This window comes from Engystomops pustulosus, chromosome 3 (genome assembly GCF_040894005.1).
Source record: "Engystomops pustulosus chromosome 3, aEngPut4.maternal, whole genome shotgun sequence".
Lineage (NCBI taxonomy): Eukaryota > Metazoa > Chordata > Amphibia > Anura > Leptodactylidae > Engystomops > Engystomops pustulosus.
This window is the reverse complement of record NC_092413.1, coordinates 134085133-134105875: the sequence shown is the minus strand read 5'-3', so window position 1 is coordinate 134105875 and position 20743 is coordinate 134085133. Positions and strand designations below refer to the sequence as shown.

At 35.9% G+C, this 20743-nt stretch overlaps 1 protein-coding gene across 8 annotated transcripts in view; it reads left to right on the top strand.

The window, feature by feature from the left end:
* ADGRB3 (adhesion G protein-coupled receptor B3) overlaps positions 1-20743 on the top strand; it is a 577118-nt gene that overhangs the window by 176812 nt on the left and 379563 nt on the right. For 6 of the 8 annotated variants that reach the window (XM_072142190.1, XM_072142192.1, XM_072142191.1 and 3 more), the window contains exon 3: positions 17910-18020. The exons of the other annotated variants lie outside the window; for them this stretch is intronic. In XM_072142190.1, coding sequence (XP_071998291.1) covers positions 17910-18020 — 111 coding nt within the window. The remainder of the gene's footprint in view (positions 1-17909; positions 18021-20743) is intronic. 8 annotated transcript variants of the gene reach the window in all.

The following is a 20743-nucleotide window of genomic DNA, read 5'->3' as shown; positions in this document are numbered from 1 at the left end:
CTCGGCCACTTTCATCTTTTCTTCAACCGAAACTTGTTGTCCTGTCCCTGCAGCTGAAAAACAACCCCAGAACATGAAGCTGCTACCACCATGTTTAACTTTTGGGATTGTCTTTTGCATGTGATGAGAACATTTAACTCTTAGAATTAACATTAAAGATTTCAATATTTTTCTAATCAGACCAGAGAATTTTAATATTCATAGTCTGAGAGGCCTTCATGATTTTTTTTTGCAAACTGTACGCATGCATTCTGTCTGCACTGTAGAGATGCTTCCATAGGCACACTCTGAAATAAAGCCCAAACTGCTGGATGTCTGCATTAATAGTTGACTTTGTGGAACTTTCTTTTTTTTTTTTTTTAACTTTGTTTACTGATTTTATATTTTACATTGCAAATATAAGTACACCAATGAGCATTCAAATATCAATGGTAATTCAGTTAACAAAAGAGAGCATTTTGTTCCAGAAGTTTCCTTCGATGGATGGAAAAAGGGGTGGGGTATGGGTTGGGACTGGGTATTGGGAGTGGTGGGGTGAGTTGGTTCTGGGGAGGGAGGGGAGAAGGGGAGGGTTGATGGGGGTGTATCTTATCTATATACAAATGAGTATTTATTATGTTTTTCAAACATTTGAGTTAACAATAAACAACCAAATAATAGAACAAAAGAACAATTTTTGCCTTTAGGAGATTTCACCTATGTAATACCTGTTGTTTTATTTTTGAATTAGGTATGAGATTATTTATGTATAGACTGTATTTCTAGATTGTATTCTAAAGTGTGTATAGATTAAGTAATTTGGGATTACACTTTATTGTGCACATCCTTGTATTATATTAAGTTTATCTCTATATTTGGACCATGGTTCCCAGATTCTGGAGAATTTATGGTGGGTCCCTGATTCCCAATGTGCTAGTTCCTCTAGTCAATATATGTCTACCCTAGAGAGACATTCCTTAACTGTGGGAGGGCTAGACTGAAGCCATTTGGGAGGTATTGTTAATTTAGCTGCCTGTATAAGGATGGTTGACAGGTGATGTTTTCGTGGGCGCCAAGATTTGTTGGGCATCCATAGTAGAACTGATTCTGGTGTTAGGGATGTACGCTCTTTGGATATTTTATATATAGTATTTTCCACTTCGCTCCAAAATGGCTTCAATAATGGGCAGGACCAATATATGTGTGTAAGTGAGGATTGAGGATTGACATCTCCAACAAGTGTCTTGCTGTGAGAGCCCTTTTTTTCAGAGATACTGGGGTGTTGTACCATCTAGTCACAATTTTATATGAATTTTCTTGAATCCTTACGCATCTAGAAAATCCATGTGAGTTATTATGAATAGCCTTGATCTGCTTTTCTGTAATGTTGATCCCTAGGTCTTTTTCCCAATGCCCTATGTAAACTGGTTTAGCTTCAATACCTCTGGAGAGTAAGTAGTTGTATATTATATATTGCTCCTTTCTGTAGTTTAGGTTTAAGTAGCCATTTTTCCAGCCATGAGGGATCATGCATGAGAGTGTGTTTTTTATGGAGGGTTGATTTTACTGCTCTTATCTCCGCCTCATGTAAAAAGTTCTTAGCATTTTTATTGTGTGTATGTGTGTGAATGAGTTTGGCTGTTGTAGTTCGGAAAAACTTTCGTAGAGGGATAGGTGCAAATTTGTCCCAATTTGTGGGGGGTAATTTTAATTTTGGATTTAGAAGGTATGGGATCATGTCACTAGGCATGAGGGGGAGGGGTTGGGCATGTTAGTATAATGTTCCTTTATCCATCTCAGAACCTGTATTGTTCCTGCTGTTAGAGGGTTCTTGCAAGTCCCTTGTGTGGGGATGTTCCATAGTTGTGCCTTATGATTTTTGTCAAGGATTGTCATTTCTATGTCCATGCCTAGATTGGTGCATGATGCATTGTACATTTGGATCCACCTTTTGAGATGTACTGCTCTATAATATGAAAGTGGATCTGGAAGGCCTAGTCCTCCATACCCTTTTTTCCTGATTAGTCTGTCGTGACTAAGTCTAGGTCTTTTGTTTTTCCAGAGGAAGCAGGAGAATTTTGACTTTAACATATTAAAGTAGGACTGAGGTATGTGAATAGGTAGCATCTGTATGAGATATAGTAATTTCGGCATAATGAAAGACTTTAATAGCTTTTTGCGCCCCATCCAAGACACAAAAGGGATGTTTAGAGTTTTTAGTTGATCTGAGATAATAATTTATTGTAGTTAGCACTAAGTAGGTCTTACATTGTATTTGTAATTTTTATGCCCAAGTAGGTGATGTGTGAGCTTTGCCATTGAAATGGTGTTGCGGTTTTGAGTAAGTTGAGTAAGTTTTGAGTAAGTTGAGTAATGACATGTTTGGGGGCTGAAATATTCATGGCCTCTGATTTCCCATAATTTATTTTAAAGTTGGACATTTTCCTGAACTCCTCAAATACTTCTATAACATGGCAAAAAGAAGTTTTTGGGTCGGTTAACATTAATAGTTTTACCTACTTTTAGGCCTTTTATATTGGGATTCTGCCGAAGTGCCTGGAGAAAAGTTTCCATAACCATTATGAAGAGGGTAGGTGACAGAGGGCACCCTTGCCTCGTTCCGTTCTGTATGAGAAACTTTCCAGATAGGGTTCCGTTTACTCTGATTCTAGCACTAGGTGTGTTATATAAAGACATTATAGCTTGCGTATATATGTTAGGTATTCCGAACTTACTAAGGGTAGCCACCATGTAGCTCCAGCTCACCCTGTCGAATGCCTTCTCGGCATCTGTGCCGAGAAGAACTAGGGGTGTCTTGGAAGTAGTGGCGTAATGAATTGCGTTAAGGATTCTGGTTGAATGTGGTAAAATTTCCTCTGCGATACTTTTTGTATCTTGTACTACTTGACCTATGGGTGTGTTAATAGTTTGGATGTAAGTCTGTTCTCTTTCTTTGTGTATTAAGTTAGCCATTAGTCTGTTTGCTTTGTCACCATGCGCATAGTATTTAACTATGGTAGTTTTTTGCAGCTCTAATGTTTAGTAGATCAATGACATTCTTCCTTAGTATTGTCCCCTAACTCCGCCTGCGCTTTTGAATTCTTACTGCGGGATTCAATAAGGGAGATTTGATTTAAAAGGGAATTTAATTTTTCCGTCCTCTTTTTTTTGACCCAGGCACCCAGGGACATGAATTCCCCTCTAATAAAGGTTTTGTGGGCCTCCCAAGTAATGGTTTGTGTAAGGTTATCTTCCTCACATCTTTGAAAATAATTAGTTAACTTGGATCTGAATGCTTTCATGTCCGCTTCTGAATCCATTAAGGTTTCGTTTAACCTCCAAGTGTTGATTTAGAGATGAGTACATAACTTTGTGGAACTTTCTACCATCTTCTTACTGAACATCTGTAGCTCAGCCACAGAGATCTTGGGGTTGTTCTTTACCTCTCTCACCAAGGCTTTTCTCCCATGATTGCTTAGCTTGGGTAAACCCCCAGGTGAGGAAGAGTTGTGGTCCTCCGAAACTTCTTCAACTTGAGTGCTGCAGAAATTATTTTGTAATCTTGGCCAGATCTGTGCATTGCCACAATTCTGTCTCAGCTCCTTGTGCAGTTCCTTAAACTGCACAGTTCATGTTAGAACAGGTGTTCTGGTGTCTGGCTTTCCTAGTCAAGTCCAATCAATTTGATTAAACACAGCCAGATTCCAGTAAAGGAGTAGAATAATCTCAAGGAAGATCAGAAGAAAATGGACAGCATGTGAGGTGAATATGAGTGTCACAGCAAAGGGTCTAAATACTTAGGACCTAGTCCTAAAATTTTAATTTCAGTTTTTTTTCTGTCAAGATTGGGTGCACAGTGCAAATTAATGCAGCATTAATGGTTACAATGAAAAAAAGAGTGAAAAATGTAAAGGTGTCTGAATACTTTCTGTAGCAACTGTAAATTTATAATTTATCATCCAAGATTCACTGAAACTTCTTTGATTTTTTTCAAACTTTCGGTTTGGGTACCCATTACTTTTAACAGGTGTCACTACAATTGTCTTGATAAATGGTATGCAACCCCCTCTATAGCCAGATTTTTATTAAAAGGCCCTATCTTGTTTCAAAACTTTTTGCCAAATTTTTTTAATTTCCCTTGCACATCACCTTCCATAAGCTCTGGGAGGAATGAAAGCAGAAGCTAGTTAGCCAATTTAAAAGATTTGTCCAAAGTGAAACAAAAAAAAATTATTATTCAAACTGGTGCCTGCAAATTGTATATTCAGAGCAAATCTACATATTAACTCTCTGCTCTGAACAAGGGCATGAATCCAAAGGACACAATCTAACACAGAGACCACAAAATCGTAATGTAGATCTACTTTTTCACCCTAAGTGACCTGTGAAACCAACAGAACTTCATCCAAATTGAAAACTGGAAATATTGAAACTGGTGATATTAAACATAGAGCTTTTTTACTATGAGTCTCAATGAACTTTGCTTCAGTGTTACTTTCAAACATTTAAATAATTACATGAGAGATAAAATTCCTCTTCATCGCTGTCTTACTGGCAAAGATGTAGATTTTTTTTTGTCTAAACTATCTTGACTAGATCGGTTGACCTAATTGAAGAAAAGAAGTCCTAAATCATGATGCTGTCACCACTATGCCTCATAGAAGGTAAGGTATTTTTGGCTGTTGGTTTTTCTATAAAAATGGCAATATATTTAGAATGCAAGTTAAAGCAAAAAAAATTCCAATGGATTTTGTTTGTTCTGCCATTTTTATTGGAGATAGATACTTGTAAGAATGGCGACTGTAGTCTTACAAAGGAACTATAACGCAGTATATCAAGTAAAAATTCAGAAGAAAAAATCTAGCATTTACACAACAAATCTCCTTTCCTGAAGCACGGAGCTTTACTTAACACGTCAAGAAAGTATTAAAGAACTTTTAATAGATGTATATTGGATAACTACTCAAAATACTGCCCCCCACACACAAACATTCCAAAACATATGAATTTAAGTATCCAAACAATTTAATGTAATCCAACTGCATACATCTCTTAGAATTAGTGTAAATTTCAAGAATTTCTTTTTTTAAAAGTATGTAGATAAGATAAGCTATAGTAATCATAGCCAAGGGTCCCTAGCAGACCTTTGACCCAGGTTCCAACACAAGTATTGGGTTTGTCATGGTATTTGACTTTTGAAGGATTAACACACAAAAATCTGATTAATCATATATATATATATATATATATATATATATATAAATAATTATTTGAATATTATGTGTTTAATAGTATGGGGTGTGTTTAATAGTATAGCACATGGTACATATGCACCTAGTAGACATGATTCTAAAGGAGGAGACATAAACAAGTTCCGGAGAATAAGCTATTGAAATAAGCTATGGACGTTGATAGTTTTGTTAAAATGTAATAATTAAAATATATATACTGTAATGTACTGCAGTTTTTTAAGAGCCCAGGTGCACTTTCTAACTATGGTGACTGTAGAATGTTGTCCTTAGGCTTTTCAGGACTGATAGATCAGGGCCAGTTGACACAGATAAATTGTTGGCAGAATGAAGCTCAGAGCGGTTTTCTACCATCTGGTGGAGCTTCAAATTGTAATAAGACAAAATTTTAATCACTATTAGAAAAATTTTCTAAAACAATGAAAATGATAAAAAAGAGAGAAATTAAGAAATTTTAGTAGCTCTATTATTAACATAACATTATTATTCCTGTTAACTTCAGTCATTAATGGCCTTAAAGCTTTTAGTGTCATAGCAGCTGTGTCTTTATCAGTCAACTATAATGTACAGACATGTTCTTTCTCCTGCTGGCCAAACAAATTGACTTGATGCAGACTTGATGCTGACTTTTATGCCTTTTAAAAACTAATTTTTTCAAGTGTTTTGTACACAGCCATTTACATGTCTTTTTTCTATCTAATAAGCAATTATAAGTACATTGGGGTAGATCTATCTTGTTTGCCTAATATGTTCTATTTAAAAAGTTTTTGAGCAATGGAAATTTTGCCTTTTTTTCAAATTTTCAGTGTTTGCACTTCAACTAGTTGTGAATGCGAACAAGCAGGACTCTTTTTATTTATCTTTTTTATGATGGCTTTTTAGGATGTTTTGTTCATGTTATTCAAATGGCTAAAAGTAGTTTTGGCAAAGCCGGAAATCCATCAGCCCTTCTTATAAAATCATCTTCAGCTTATCCTGAAGTTGGCAGGAACTTCCTGGTTAGGACATCATCTAAGGGCACTGATGCCAGAGCAGCTTTCCTCAATTTCTTTAAGCTTTAGTTCTCCTTTATACACTAGCAATTCTAACACAAAGGTTTATTATACACACATATACACCTATGCACCGTTATGCAGATAAACATATACTCTAATACAGCCTTATGACTACTAAACACACTAGCTGCTCTGATGGATGTGTCAGCCAGGCTCTTCATTAGTTGCTATCACTCTCTCATCGCAGGATAGTGGTGGATGTGGAGTACAGAGAATGGTGGAGACATAGCACAAAGAAGTAAATAGTCTTCATCCTATGTATCATATTACTTGTCAAAACCTAGAGATAACTTGGCGGTGCACAGGGAAGGCTTATGGATGATAATATATTCTTTATTAAACTGAGCAGGTGCAGGGGGAGTAGGTGGACTGTGTGTCGGAAGAAAGGAGCAGAGTGTAGAAAGAGCAGAGTTAAAGGAACATCTGCTGCTTCCTTTACTTACTGAGCAGTACATAGCCGAAACCCCTCACGCTTTGATAACCTCAATCTGTAGACTATATCTCCGGCTCCCAATTTTTTTTCAGCTATTGCTATTATAGAAAAACTTTAACCCATTAATGACCTGGCCCTTTCTTGTTTTTTCATTTCCATTTTTCACTCCTTCAAAATTTATAATTTTTTTTTAATTTTTACATGTAAAGAGCTCTGCGATAGCTTGTTTTCTGCATAACAAATTGCACTTCATAGTGACGGTATTTAATTTTCCATGTCGTGTACTGGGAAGCGGGGAAAAAAATTCCAAATGCAGTGAAAATGGTGAAATAGCGCATTTGCACCGTTTTCTTGTGGGCTTGAATTTTACGGCTATATGACCTTTTGATCATTTGTCATTGAATTTCATATATTTTTTAAAATGGCAAAAAAGTGAAAAAACTTTTATTATATTTTGATAGATCAGGAATTTTTTGACGTGGCAATACCTAACTTGTTTATGATTTTTACTGTTTATTTATATTTATATGACTTCTTGGGAAAGGGGGGATTTGAATTTTTAGGGTTTTTTATCATATATATATTTTAAACTTTTTGAAATTTTTATTTTGACTATTTTCATACCCAGTAAGGTACTTTAACCCTAGGTTGTCTAATCAATTCTACCATATACTGCCATACTACAGTATATGGGGATTTTCATCCCTATACATTACAATGTGCAATTACCACACAAGTTCAAGCCAAACAGATGTAAAAGCTCAGTCTGTAATATTTAGTAATAAGGGGGGCAGCCTGTTATGTGAGTTACACCTGCATGGTCCTGCACATATTCAAAATCTGATGTGCCCTCATTTGTCAACCTTATTTTTTTTTTTTTTTGATGATAAGCAAAAAATAGACAACACATTAAAACTAAAAGGTCAATGGATGCTAGGCTATGTATCAGGTAGCACAGATTTAACTTTATAAATGCGGTAACACCATAATCATAGTGATCTATAAAATAATAATTGGGGCAGATGATAATGGGGCAGATTTACTTAGCTGGTCCATTCGCGATCCATTCTGCGGTAGATTCGGGTCCGGATGGGATTCACTAAGGCAGTTCCTCCAACGTCCAACAGGTGTCACTGCTGCTCTGAAGACCATCAGAATGCACTGAAGTTCACGGTCCTATCGTGGGTGAAGGTAAGCGCGTGTCGAGTGACACTTTTTTAAAAAATATGCAGCAGATTTTCAGAATCCGTCGGGGTTTTTTACGGCCACGCCCCCGGCGCCACTGCGCCACAATCCGATCGCGTGCGCCAAAATCCCATGTTAGTTTTGTGGTACAGTATAAACCTCAAAAATACTGAATTTACAATTTTCTTTTCCCTTCAAACTGTACATTCAAGAGTTAATAAAATCTCATCAATAGGCTAATGACACACTTAAATGAGGTATTTTTAACCCCTTAACGCTGAATCCACTTTTCACCTTCCTGACACGGCCCATTTTTTCAAATCTGCCCTGTGTTACTACAAGTGGTTATAACTTCGGAACGCTTTAACATATCCAAGGGATTTTAAAATTCTTTTCTCGTGACACTTTGTACTTCATGTTAGTTGAAAAATTTTGGTGGTATGTTTTGCCTTTATTTATGAGAAAATCAGATATTTGGTAAAAATTTGGAAAAATTCTTGATTTTCAAACTTCAAAATGTTCTACTTTTTCCATACATAGTCATAACCGCAGAAAAACATAATAACTAACATTCACTAAATGCCTAATTTATGTGGACATGGATTTTTATGCATACTCTTATTTTTGTGGGATGTTATGGGCCTTTGAACGTTAGGTGTGATTTTTCACATTTTCATAAAAAACGCAAAATCCTGCTATTGAGGGACCTGCTCAGGTTTCAAATTTGAGAGGCCTAAATAAAAGTAAAACCCAATAAATTACCCCAGTATAGAAACTACACCCCTCAACGATGTGAAACAACTTTTAGGAAGTTTGTTAACCCTTTAATTGTTTTACAGGGGTTAAAACAAAACTGGATGCAATTTTGAAAGTAAAATTTTTTTGGCTAAATTAAAGTGTTTTTCAAAAAATGCACAAATTCTCAGTGGATAAAATACCAAAACGCTCCACAAAATTTGATACCCAATCTCTCCCGCGTATAACAATCCCCCATATGTGGTGGTAACCTGCTGTATGTGCACACGCCAGGGCATCTAAGGGAAGCTGCGCCATTCAGAGCAGATTATGCATTGTCACTTTTTATTGGCTAAGCAATCTTTATTTTTTTGGCAATTTGGACATATAAGGGCTTATTATCTGTGACATGAGATGCTCATTACAAATACTTCATTTTAGTGGGTCATTAGCTTATTGATGAGATTTTATTAACTCTTGAATGTATGGGTGAAAAGAAAATTGTCAATTTTGGTTTAATTTCTTTTCATATTTTTTTGGGGGTCGTACATCGTTCACTAAAAATACTATATTATCTTTATTCTATAGGTCACTACGATTACGGTGATACCTCATATAGTTTTTTCATTTATTTTTACAATTTTACTGGATAAAAACTAATATAGAGGAAATCTCATTTGTTTTTGCATTGCCATCTTTTCGGAGACGTAACTTTAATATTTTTTGGTTGACAGAGCTAGTTTAGGGCTTATTTTTTACGTGTTGAGTTGTTCTTTTTAGTGGTATGATTTTTTTGATCACTTTTTAGAACATTTTTGTTTAGAGATTTTATGAAAAATGTACATTTTTGGCTTGTTTTTCGTTTTTTTTTTTACGGTGTTCACCAAGCGGGTCCAATAATGTTTCTGAGTAATTGTAAGGATTGTTACGGACGCAGCAATACCAAATATGTGGGTTTTTTTGGCGATTTTGTATTTTTTTCACTTTATTGCATGTGTAGAGGGCATATATGTGTTTAGGGGACTTTAACTTTATTTAATTAATTCTTTTTATTAAAAAATGTTTTTACTTAATATTTTTAACATTTTTTATTAACTTTTACAGGTTAGCTTGAACAAGCGATCCACTAATCATTTGTTCAAGCTCTTCTTCACATTACACAGTGTAATACAGATGTATTACACTGTGTAATGTAACACACTGCTCCGTGTGTTACAGCCAGGTCCTGCTAGAAGGCACAGACCCGGCACACAGAGGATGATCGCGCAGCCCCAGGCACCGGCAGTCCCAGGCACCGCAGTCCCAGGGCTGCGATCGGAGCAGCGGACCCCCCCCCTCGCGACGCTTACCGGGGCCCTGGGGTCCGATTCTTCTCAAATGCCACTTGCATGGCGCGGTCAGCGGGTTAACATCCGCGATCAGAGAAATCCGATTGCAGGTGTTAGAGGCGGGTGTTGGCTCTAGAGCCGGTGCCAGAAGCATGATGTAATAGTACTGCATTTTGCGGGAACGCACCTCCCGCGATGCAGTACTATTATGTCAAATGTCGGGAAGGGGTTAAAGTGTCCAAATTGCCAAAAAAATGAAGATTGTATTAGATTAAAAAGTGACAATGCATATTGTGCACTGAATGGTGGACTTTCCCTTTGACAGCAGTTAACCACCACTTATGCACATTTGGGGTATTGTTGTACTCGGGAGAAATTGGGTATCAAAATTAGTGGAGTGTTTTGGCATTTTATCCACTGGGAATATGAACATTCATTTAAGCAAAAAATTAAATTTCAAAATTGTACACAATTTTCTTTAACCTCTGTAAAGCAATTAAAGAGTTAACAGACTTCATAAAATTTGTTTTACATAGCTTGAGTAATGTAGTTTTTATAATGTGGTAATTTTTTGAGTTTCACTTTTATTTTGGCCTCTCAAAGTGACTTAAAATCTAAGCAGGTCCCTCAATAGCATGATTATGAAAATGTGAAAAATCGCACCTAAAGTTCATAACTCCATAACATCCTATAAAAACACTAAGAAGTATAAAAATGACAACATAAAGCAGACTTTCGGTGAATGTTACTTATTACTTTTTTTTTTGCTGTTATGACTATGTGTGGAAAAAGTAGAACATTTTGAATTTTAAACAATGAGAATTTTTCCAAATTTTTACCAAATATCAGTTATTAAGGGGCCTGACTCTAAGCCTATAGAGTTATTGGAATATAAATGCTAACATCACCTTGTGGTATTCATTGAGGTGTGCATATGAGGTGTGAGCCACTTGCTTGGATCTAGATCGTCACATGCTCAGGCCCCCCACTTCTCATCCTACAGGATTGGAAGACATGGGTATTGCAGATCTGACAGAAATTGTGCTCCTATTGGAGACTGAGATTCATGGGAAGCAGCAATTGTCTCCAAAAGATCATTGCTGATCAAGTTCTGCCTTGCCTAAATGCACCTTCAAAGTAAACTGCTGACAATTGTGGAAGTGGTCACACTTGTTAACGATCATTTAATCATGAACATCTGGCTACTATCAGCCCTTTTAATCACTCTGGAAGCAGCATGTATGCATAGTTTTTAACACATAGCTTTTCACATTTGCTATTTTGTGTGTCTAGATAGATTTAATGTATACTCTATATGAAGTAAATTTAGTATTTATGTAACTCTCAGTGTTCAATTCTTTTCTGAAGCCAGTATACTTTTATAATTTATTTTTTTTTATCTATGAGCAATTTATTTATTTATTTTTTACTTTTGCCACTACCTGCATATAACTTTCCAGATACAGCTGTATTTTTTACCTTGCCAGTTTAATTGGTTTGACTTTCTGGTTGAATGTACCTGCAACTTGTTTGTACTTTTAACTACCCCAGGGACAGATAGACTTTTACAATCATTAAATGTAGATGTTCTTCCACTACGGTACAATATATCATTTTGGATCTGTAGCAAAGCAAAGTTGCTACATTCCTGCTTTAGAAAATAATGAGTTGTCAATTGATAGACAAGCCAAGAACTTGAAATTCAGAAGCTTTTAAAATTAGAATAACATATTAAATTCAGCTCAACCTATATCATTATTATTCTGACTGCTTATTATTATTTAATTACACAGCAAATCATTATGTTCCTATATATTTAGATTTTATTTCCAGTTGGTTTTAATAGGCATTATGGTTTTGATTTTTCTCTGTGGTTTATGAGTTTTCATATATTTTTAATAGTATAACTGATTGCTCTAAGTTGTCCTGTGTTTATATGATTTGTAAATGGAGATATGATATCAACAATATCAACTATATCTATTATCTACAATTTTTATTGATTTTCATCTTTAATAATTGGAGAAGATACATTAATCAAAAAATCCTGCCATAATTTTTATTTTCTGTATGTAAGCAAAATTGGGCCAATATACGATCTCTGATGTTTGTTTGCTTATCGGAACATTGTGTTTTGATGGCTTAACGCCAGAACAACAAGACCTTTTTTAGCCATCAGGACAGAGCACTTCTTCTTTAGTTTTTCCATGTTAAGATTCTTAAGTGTGAGTATGATAATCTTCTACAAAAGATAAGTTTAAAACTTAAGTCATCAAAAGAAAAAAAAAAGCAATTTTCACAGTAGCTCCATGAAACTCATAATTATCATGGTTGTTGATTATCAAACTTTAAAATACAGTTTACTTTATCATAAACTTAAATATTACCTCTTTTCAATGATCTGTCATAGAAACAACTTTTAGCTGATTCAATGGAAAAAAGAGAAGAATCTAGCACTTAAATCTCAAAGTTCTTTGATATTCCACTTTATTGCAACTCAGCAGAAAAAAACAGGAAAAACACATATAAAGCGATCTGCTGGTGTCTTGATCGAGCTGATTGAATGATGAAAAACTCTGTAAATACTCAATGGGGCCAATGACTGACAATTTGTCCACTACTGGGATGGCATATATTTGAGCTATAATGTGCTATAAAGGAGCTATAAAGTATTTTGGTATAGGTTATAGTAAATTGGGCATGCCATGCCCCCTCTCTGGGTCACAAAATGCAAGAAAGTCAAGTCTTGTTCCAGAAATTGCAAATTCTTCATGACTAATACACTAAACAAAATAAACCACAATAATGTATACTTGAAATTTTAACATTTCAATTTAACATTGTTAAAGAGAACCTGTAAGGCAAATTAACCATCCAAAACTAAATATATTTTCATAAAATGCCATTAGACAGCATTGCCCCATCCCTACATTGTCCCTCTAAATGCCTGTAAACTTAAACTATCAAGTCCTAAAGCTGTATGTTAATGACCTAAGATGAGTTCAATTAGTCATTCTTATATTCAGCAGTCCAGCTTATTTGTGAATGTGAGGCACAGCCACACCTCCTAAACACATGACTAACAGCCTGTATAATTATGTGACACTCCTGGTGCTGGATCCTCTCTATACTTCCTGGTTCTGGTGGCCACGCACCCTGCAGCCTGTGTGTATGAGATACTTCTATACACATGACTGACAGCCTGTATAATAATGTGACACTCATGGTGCTCGCTGCCTCTATGTGCTTCCTAGTTCTGATGGCCACACCCCTGAAGCCTGTGTGTATGTATGTATAGGAATACATATGACTGAAAGTATGTAAAGTGATGTGAAACTCCTGGTGCTAGCTCCTCTATGTGCTTCCTGGTTCTAGTGGGCCCTGCAGCCTGTGTGTATGAGATACTCCCATACACATGTCTGATAACCTGTATGTGACACTTCTGGTGCTGGCTCCTCTATGTGCTTCCTGATTCTGGTGGCCATGCCCCTGAAGACTGTGTGTATGAGATACTCCTATACACATCACTGACAGCCTGTATAATGATGTGGCATTCCTGGTTATGGCTGCCTCTATATGCTTCCTAGTTAAGGTGGCCATACATGACCGACAGTATGAATAATGATGTGACACTCCTGGTACTGGGCTCTCTATGTGCTTCCTGGTTCTGGCGGCAATGCCCCCTGCAGCCTGTGTGTGTATGAGATACTCCTTTACACATGGATGCATCCTGTAGCAGTTTTAACAGCTTGACATTCTGCTATTCCTATACACTACTTGTGTAGCTGATGTCTATGTCTTTCACAGGCAGAAAATAAAACACAAGCACTCGCAAGGCTTTACTATACATTTCACGCAGACATGAACACGGCGAGGAGAGGGGAGTAGGGGTGACATCACTGTCTCTGTCATGTGACCAGGCTCATTTACCTTAAAAAGAAAAGATGATTTTAGAATGACTAATGTTATCCTTGTGAGAAATAGTTACAGAGATCTGATGAAAGGTGTTTTTTAAGTGTTGCCACTGTTCACATTTGAACCTTGTCTGCGACCCCCACCAAACATATGGGCTCATAGCGGACCCTAATGGCATCAACCATGAACCACCTCTTAGGTCACCGGTAGAAGCCTAACTTAGTAATCCCCCTATACAAACACCTCCCTATGGCCAGCTCATTAGCAGTGTCAATAGTACATAGAAGGTAATTGGGAAGCCTAAATATTTCTATGCTCAATCTTGAAGACAGTGGCCACTTAGTGTCCGTAGATAAACTTAACAAAATCTATTCACTGAGATATGTATAAGAAAAATAGATGTCTGTTTTAAATTTCAATACATAGAGATCTATTTAAGTGGTTAATATATTTTTATTATGAATTATTGTTTTTAATGATTCAAAAGCAAAGGTCAGATAGAAATTACTAGCCAATACTAGATCAATGAAAAATATCCTCAAGGAAAATGACTCTTGTTCTTTTGTATGTTGCTCTTACATATTGTTTATGTATGTACATTGTACCATTTAAAAATCTCCACTCACTGTTTGTAATTTTGTTGGAGGTGTCCCTCGCTGTTTCTAAGAGGAAAATTTGTAGGTGTATATTAAATAGATGTTTATACCTGTATAAGTTATAATACCTCTATAAGCTTAAATATAAATCAATAATTTGCACTTAGCAAAGGGTTTCTAATTCCTCTCAGATTTAGGTTTGGGCCATTGCAGTAGTCTAACTGTAGGCTATGGCTAACAATATCATATCCCCATGTTTAGAAACAATATAGGTCCTGGGATATGTCAACTGGGGCCAAAGGTTTGACACACTTTTACATGCCCCATCATCTTTTTATGACTTTTATAAGGATGGAATTATTGTTGGGTCATCTTTTACTAGGGGCTCTATAACACCACATTGGCCTTCTCTGTGGTATGTTTGTTTATGTTGTTGTGCTTTTCTACTGGCAACATCTATTGTCCACAGACAATATGGAATTAGATTGTCTTTTGTAGCTAAAATAGTTTTGTGACTCTGTGCAAAGGTCAGTTATAAAATCCAAGAACCTGCCAATTAACCCCCTAAATGAAATATATTTTCATAAACTGCCATTAGAAAGCATTGCCTCTGTCCCTTCATTGTCCCTCCACATGCCCGTAAACTTAAGCAATAAGGTCCTAGAGCAGTATGCAAATAGCCTATGAGATGTCCAATGAGTCATTATCATATTCAAACTGTCCAGCTTATTCATGAGTGGAAGGCCCAGCCACACCCCCAGTGATTCACTGACAGCCTGTATAATGGTGTGAGGTATAATGGTGTAATGGCACCTCCATGTGCTTGCTGGTGCTGGCAGTCACGCCCCCTGCAGCCTGTGTGTATGAGATACTCCTATACACATGACTGCCAGCCTGTATAATGATGTGAGGTATAATGGTGTATGGGCTCCTCCATGTGCTTCCTGGTGCTGGCGGCCAGGTGCTGGCGGTGTATAGGAGAGATAAAACAGCTCCAGGCAGCCATGATATAGCAGAACATGTCAGGTACTTCTGCAGCTGATGTCTGTGTCTTTCACATGTGTATTAGGAGGGAGACAATGTCAGCAGGTAAAGCACAGACACTAGCAATGCTTTATTATACATTACACACAGACCTGAGCAGGGGGAGTAGAGAAGAGGTGTAACAGGGGTGACATCACTGACCATATGACCAGCCTCATTTACATAACAAAGATAATTAAAAAATATGATTTTATAATGATAAATGTATGAATTTACTAGATAAAGGCTGGGATGGAATCCTTGTGAGCTGCTCCAACAGGTAGAGGTGACAGAAATAGTGACAGAGACCTGATGACAGGTGTCGTTTAAGGGAATTTTGCCGAGATGCACTTTTTGTTTTGCAAAAGTTTAAGCTTGTGAGTAAACAAAAAGTGGACTATACAGCAGTATGTAGTCTTTGTTTTACTATATTATTACCAATTAGCCTACTGCAAGTGTTATATAGCCTTATTGTTTTCAACTGGGGGAAGGGAGGAAATATTCAAGGAACCACAAAGTTTGTTGATTATTACGCATCTACAAAAAACACATTAGTTTACATTCTGTTTTGAGACAGTGACCAAGATTTATTCCATAGTGATGCAAGCTGCACTATGTGCAGTTTGTCTCACCAGTGTGCTGAGATTGTTGAAGATCAGACCAGTGCACCAGTCTTTTTTGGGGCACTCAGTTTAACAAGCATGCACCATATTTCTATTGAGTCACTGTAATAAAATTGGGCACTGGATTGTCCTTTATGTGCATAATTTTGTGGCACAGTGGACACGGTGCAGCCATGCCACAAAACAGGTGCAGACACTTCACTAATACACGTGCAAGTAATTTGAACGCTCTTTCACGTGTGCAAGGTCAGACAAAAAACTCCTGCAGCCAGTTGAATAATTCTTAAATAAATAAATAACTGAATAAATAATTAAAAAATTATCTGTATGAGCCTTAACTCTAAGGGTTTCAATTTCTTATAAAAGATCAATACCCTTCAGCAGTTAATTATAAGCCTAAAAAGTATAATATTTATCATACATACATTTCTGTGATGTAGAGATGTAAAATCTATGAATTTAAATTATATCACTCACAAGCTGTTATTTTCCACAAAAATAACAAATGCACTTTTCAAAATTTAAACAGTTATTTCTTTTTTGTTCTAGTGTAATATTAGCATCAACAAACCAACAATTAACACCATGGTGATAATTCCCCAAGATAATTATTTATAAATGAATTGATATGCAATGTTGTTTGTCATTTAAAATGACACAAAGGCTGTTTCTATATTTTTCTTTCTTTTTTGTAGGCTCTTGCTTTGCTTTTACAGCATGCACTCTCCTATGTGTTTGGCATAAATCTTTTTTTTACATTGCAACCCTATGGCTTATTTCTCTTATTTCTGTTAAACAAAACTCCCTCTCCATATAAACATTTCCACAGTTTAAACCTTTAAGTACAACTGAGGCTTTATTAAAAACATATCATGTTCCAGCTCAACGAAGGACTTAAAAATACTTGTTTTTACTATTTTAGGAAATCATGTATTTGTTAATTTGTCAATTTGTTCATACATTTTGACATAGAATAACAGAGGGATGGATGAAAATGTAGTGTCTTAAGAAAAAAGGCTTTAGATTTTGTTATCCTTTTTTGAGATTGTAATTTTCCATGTATATATGGTAGTTATATTATGAGAAGTGACAGGTCCTCTTTAAGAAGTGGATAGAAGTCTATCAGAGGTACATGTGTAACATCAGGATGGAGAAGTTGTGTTGCTGTTGTAGGCATAGTTTTTTCTTCATGGCCTTTAAGCAAGTTCTCCACTCCATACTGGTACAAATACTTAGTGGAGACCAACTGGGATGGAGCATATTCTTTCCAAGGCCCCAAGCGACCACAAAGTATATCTGTATGGTTATGTAATGCTATGGGGACTACTATCCTTCACTGCCAGATCATAGCTGCTAATGGTGGTGATAGGGACATTAATTGTTCTTTCCTTCATCCATTACATTTTAATTTTGAAGCTTTAATTTTTCCATTCATGACTTCATAATGCTCAAGCCACATGTTTCTTGTCCCTGGAGTAAGCACTAATATAACAATATAAATTGATTCACATAATGTTTAATATTTCTGCATATTATACATATGCTCCTACTTCTTATGTTTACTATTACTTGCATTTTACAAATATATATGTGGAAGTTATCATGATGGAAACTTTTAATGTTGCCTTTGACTCACTTTTTTTTTAGTAAAACAACTTTTTATGTGACTTAAATTAAATCTGTTTTACTTCACTTGAAGTATGTTTAGGTTCGGATTGCATGAGACATGAGTGCTGTTTTGAGAAATGTCTACACACAAGCTCTCATAAACCTTTATTCTGTCTTTAGAATTTGGAATGATTGGAGATCATACAATTAAAAGTCAGCGACCAAGATCTGTTCATGAGAAAAGGGTCACCCAGGAACAAGCTGATGCTGCTAAATTTATGGCACAAACTGGTAATACGTTAGTTACATTTTTCTACTTACTGTTATCAATTTTAGCAAAATCACTGCATGCTTCCATAATCCTCTGCATATTTGTCAGTTTTTTTCTAAGCTGATACATTTTTTTAATCATTTATTTTTTCACCAGTTACAGTTCCATAAATAAAGTAGCTGCAAATTAGACAGCACACATCCATTGCAAGTGTGGCTAACTAACCCTGCTGTCCCTTTAAGCATACAGATGTAACGGATCTCTCTGCACCTTAGAGCTGAGATACTCATTCTCCTATTTTAGCAACACATCCTTTTTGAAGCAACGGCTTTAGTATAATGGTCATGCTGACCGGTGCAGAAAAATATGGTACATCTGTAAGTGGTGAGCTAATAAAGAAGAGCCAGCAGGCTTAAAATGCAAGTTGATCTAACATAAAAGCACCTCTTAGCATCCTTAAATATACATTTGAAATGTCTTTTACTTTGAAATATATGATAGTGTAGGTTTAGGATTTTTCATTTTTTTCTTGGGCTTGCTGTACCCATTACCGTGCTATTGATTTTTAGTGAAAATGTTATACACATGTATAACATGTAAAATATAAGGCCTATCAAATAAATAGCTAAAACAAGATTCATAGTCATATTTGCTAATGTTACAAATAGATTATTCGTACAACTTGCATTTTAGGTTTGTGTTTTTCTTTCGTTTTTTTTGTATTGTATTGAAATAGTCAAATTGATGTGATCAAGTTGTTTCATTTTGTATGCAGACACAGGCTATTTTTCTGTTAAAATCTGGGGGAATTATCAAGCACTGAAAGGGTTATGGCATGTAATGATTATATGATAGATATTAAAATCATGCTTCCAATTAACAGATGGCAAATTCCTTTTTATTCTTTCATAGAGTAATGAAAAATGTCAGAACGTAGGCAGCTTCAACAGCCGCCCAGATTAGACAAAGATGACTGCAGATCCTCTTTTTCCTGATATATATGCACAATCTTTTACTTCTACTAAAAATTTTGTTCTTGTATTTAATATATATATTGTTGAGGTTCTGAGTTACAGATTATCATCAGATTATGCTTTTTCCATATCTTATGCTAAATATACTGAAGCATACTTTATGGTTTTTCTGTAGCTATGTAGCTATAGACTGTATCTTGTTCAGTAGCTTCAGAAGTGAATCAAAGAAGCCTATTATAAATTATTTTCATTTTTGTAAATTTTCTTATGTATAGTCTTGGCTCTCATGTAGAGTATAATTCTCTTTGTGGCAGTTCTCTGCCACTGTCTAATATATAGTCACATATTATAGGCTTATTATAGTTTTTACAGTTTTTTACAGTTATTTCTGTGAGTGTCCCATTCATAGCATTTGGGCCATCAGAAAGAAACCCATATGCTTTACACTGAAACAACCCAATTTAGGTATTTGGAACCCAATTTCAGTAGAAAAATGTAAATGTAAAAAAAACAAACTGCCTACTCAATTTTTTAAGAAAGGTTACAAACTTCATTGAGACGGCAAAGAAAAAAAATTTCAATGCATAAATAATCAGGTAAAAAGACATAAGCTAAATCGCAGCAGTGGTGTACAGATAGAAGTTAACCCAGAAAACTATACAGAGAGATATATAAAAATCACAGTGTATAGTAAATGTCATGTACAATGTGAATTTAGATGTACACATGATGTAGACACTGTAGTACACTGAATCTAGTAAAAAAGTAGGGATCATAGCCTCTCACTTTCCTATGATATGGACTTCTCAACCCTGAGACACGTTTTGGCTGTGTAGCCCTCTTTTTATCAGTTGTCAATATTGGTATCTACTGTATAGTTAACTCCTTCCTTGATAGCCAGTTTTTCTTTTTCTTAAATCACATTATAATAATTATAATAGTTTAAATCTTTAGCAATATGGAGATATGACTCCGGCTTTAGTATTTTAGGTTAATTTTATGCTCCAAATTCTTATGTTCAGAAGAATACTTCCAAAGGAAGGAATAGATAACCAGCACACAATTCACTTCTTAGGTACTTAGCTATTTGTTCAAGCATGGGAACAAGTGCTTCTTTTATATGGAGTAATTTGTCTTTCAATACCAATAAAGACACAATGGGGGCAATTTAGCAATAGAGTGCTTCTTTATGACAGTTCTGTGTCTGTCTTTGGAGGTCCGCTGCAGTCAGCTTGGCAGTGTTTTTAGCTGTGTGGATTGTTTGGGACAGTGGCATGTAAAGTTGCTAAAAAACCAACAAAAGTCATAACATAGACCAGGGTGGGGACTTGCACAAAAATGGAAATTTGTGCTAAATCACAAATCATGAATGCAGTCATATTGTGCAAACTAGTCTATTCAAATAATGAATTTGGCGCAAGCAGGGTCTATGTCAAAGGAACCTTGCAGTGTCCTATGTTCTTTTGGCGCAATGGAAAGTCGCAAAACTCCATTTGTACCACAACTGTAAAACAACGCCAAACATAGATAAAAACCACAATGATAAATCCCCCCCCCCCCCCCAATGCGTTTATGGCGCCTTTTAAAGTTCAGATTACATTGACTGTTCTTTTTGGGGAAGAAATGGATCACAACACCAAATCTACAATATTTCCTATCTATAATCCAAGGAATAGGCAATACTCTAAAAATAAAGTGAACTCAGGGTGCCTTTAGTCCATGTAGCGACATTTCAGTGACACAGTCACCGATACGTTGCTACATGGAAT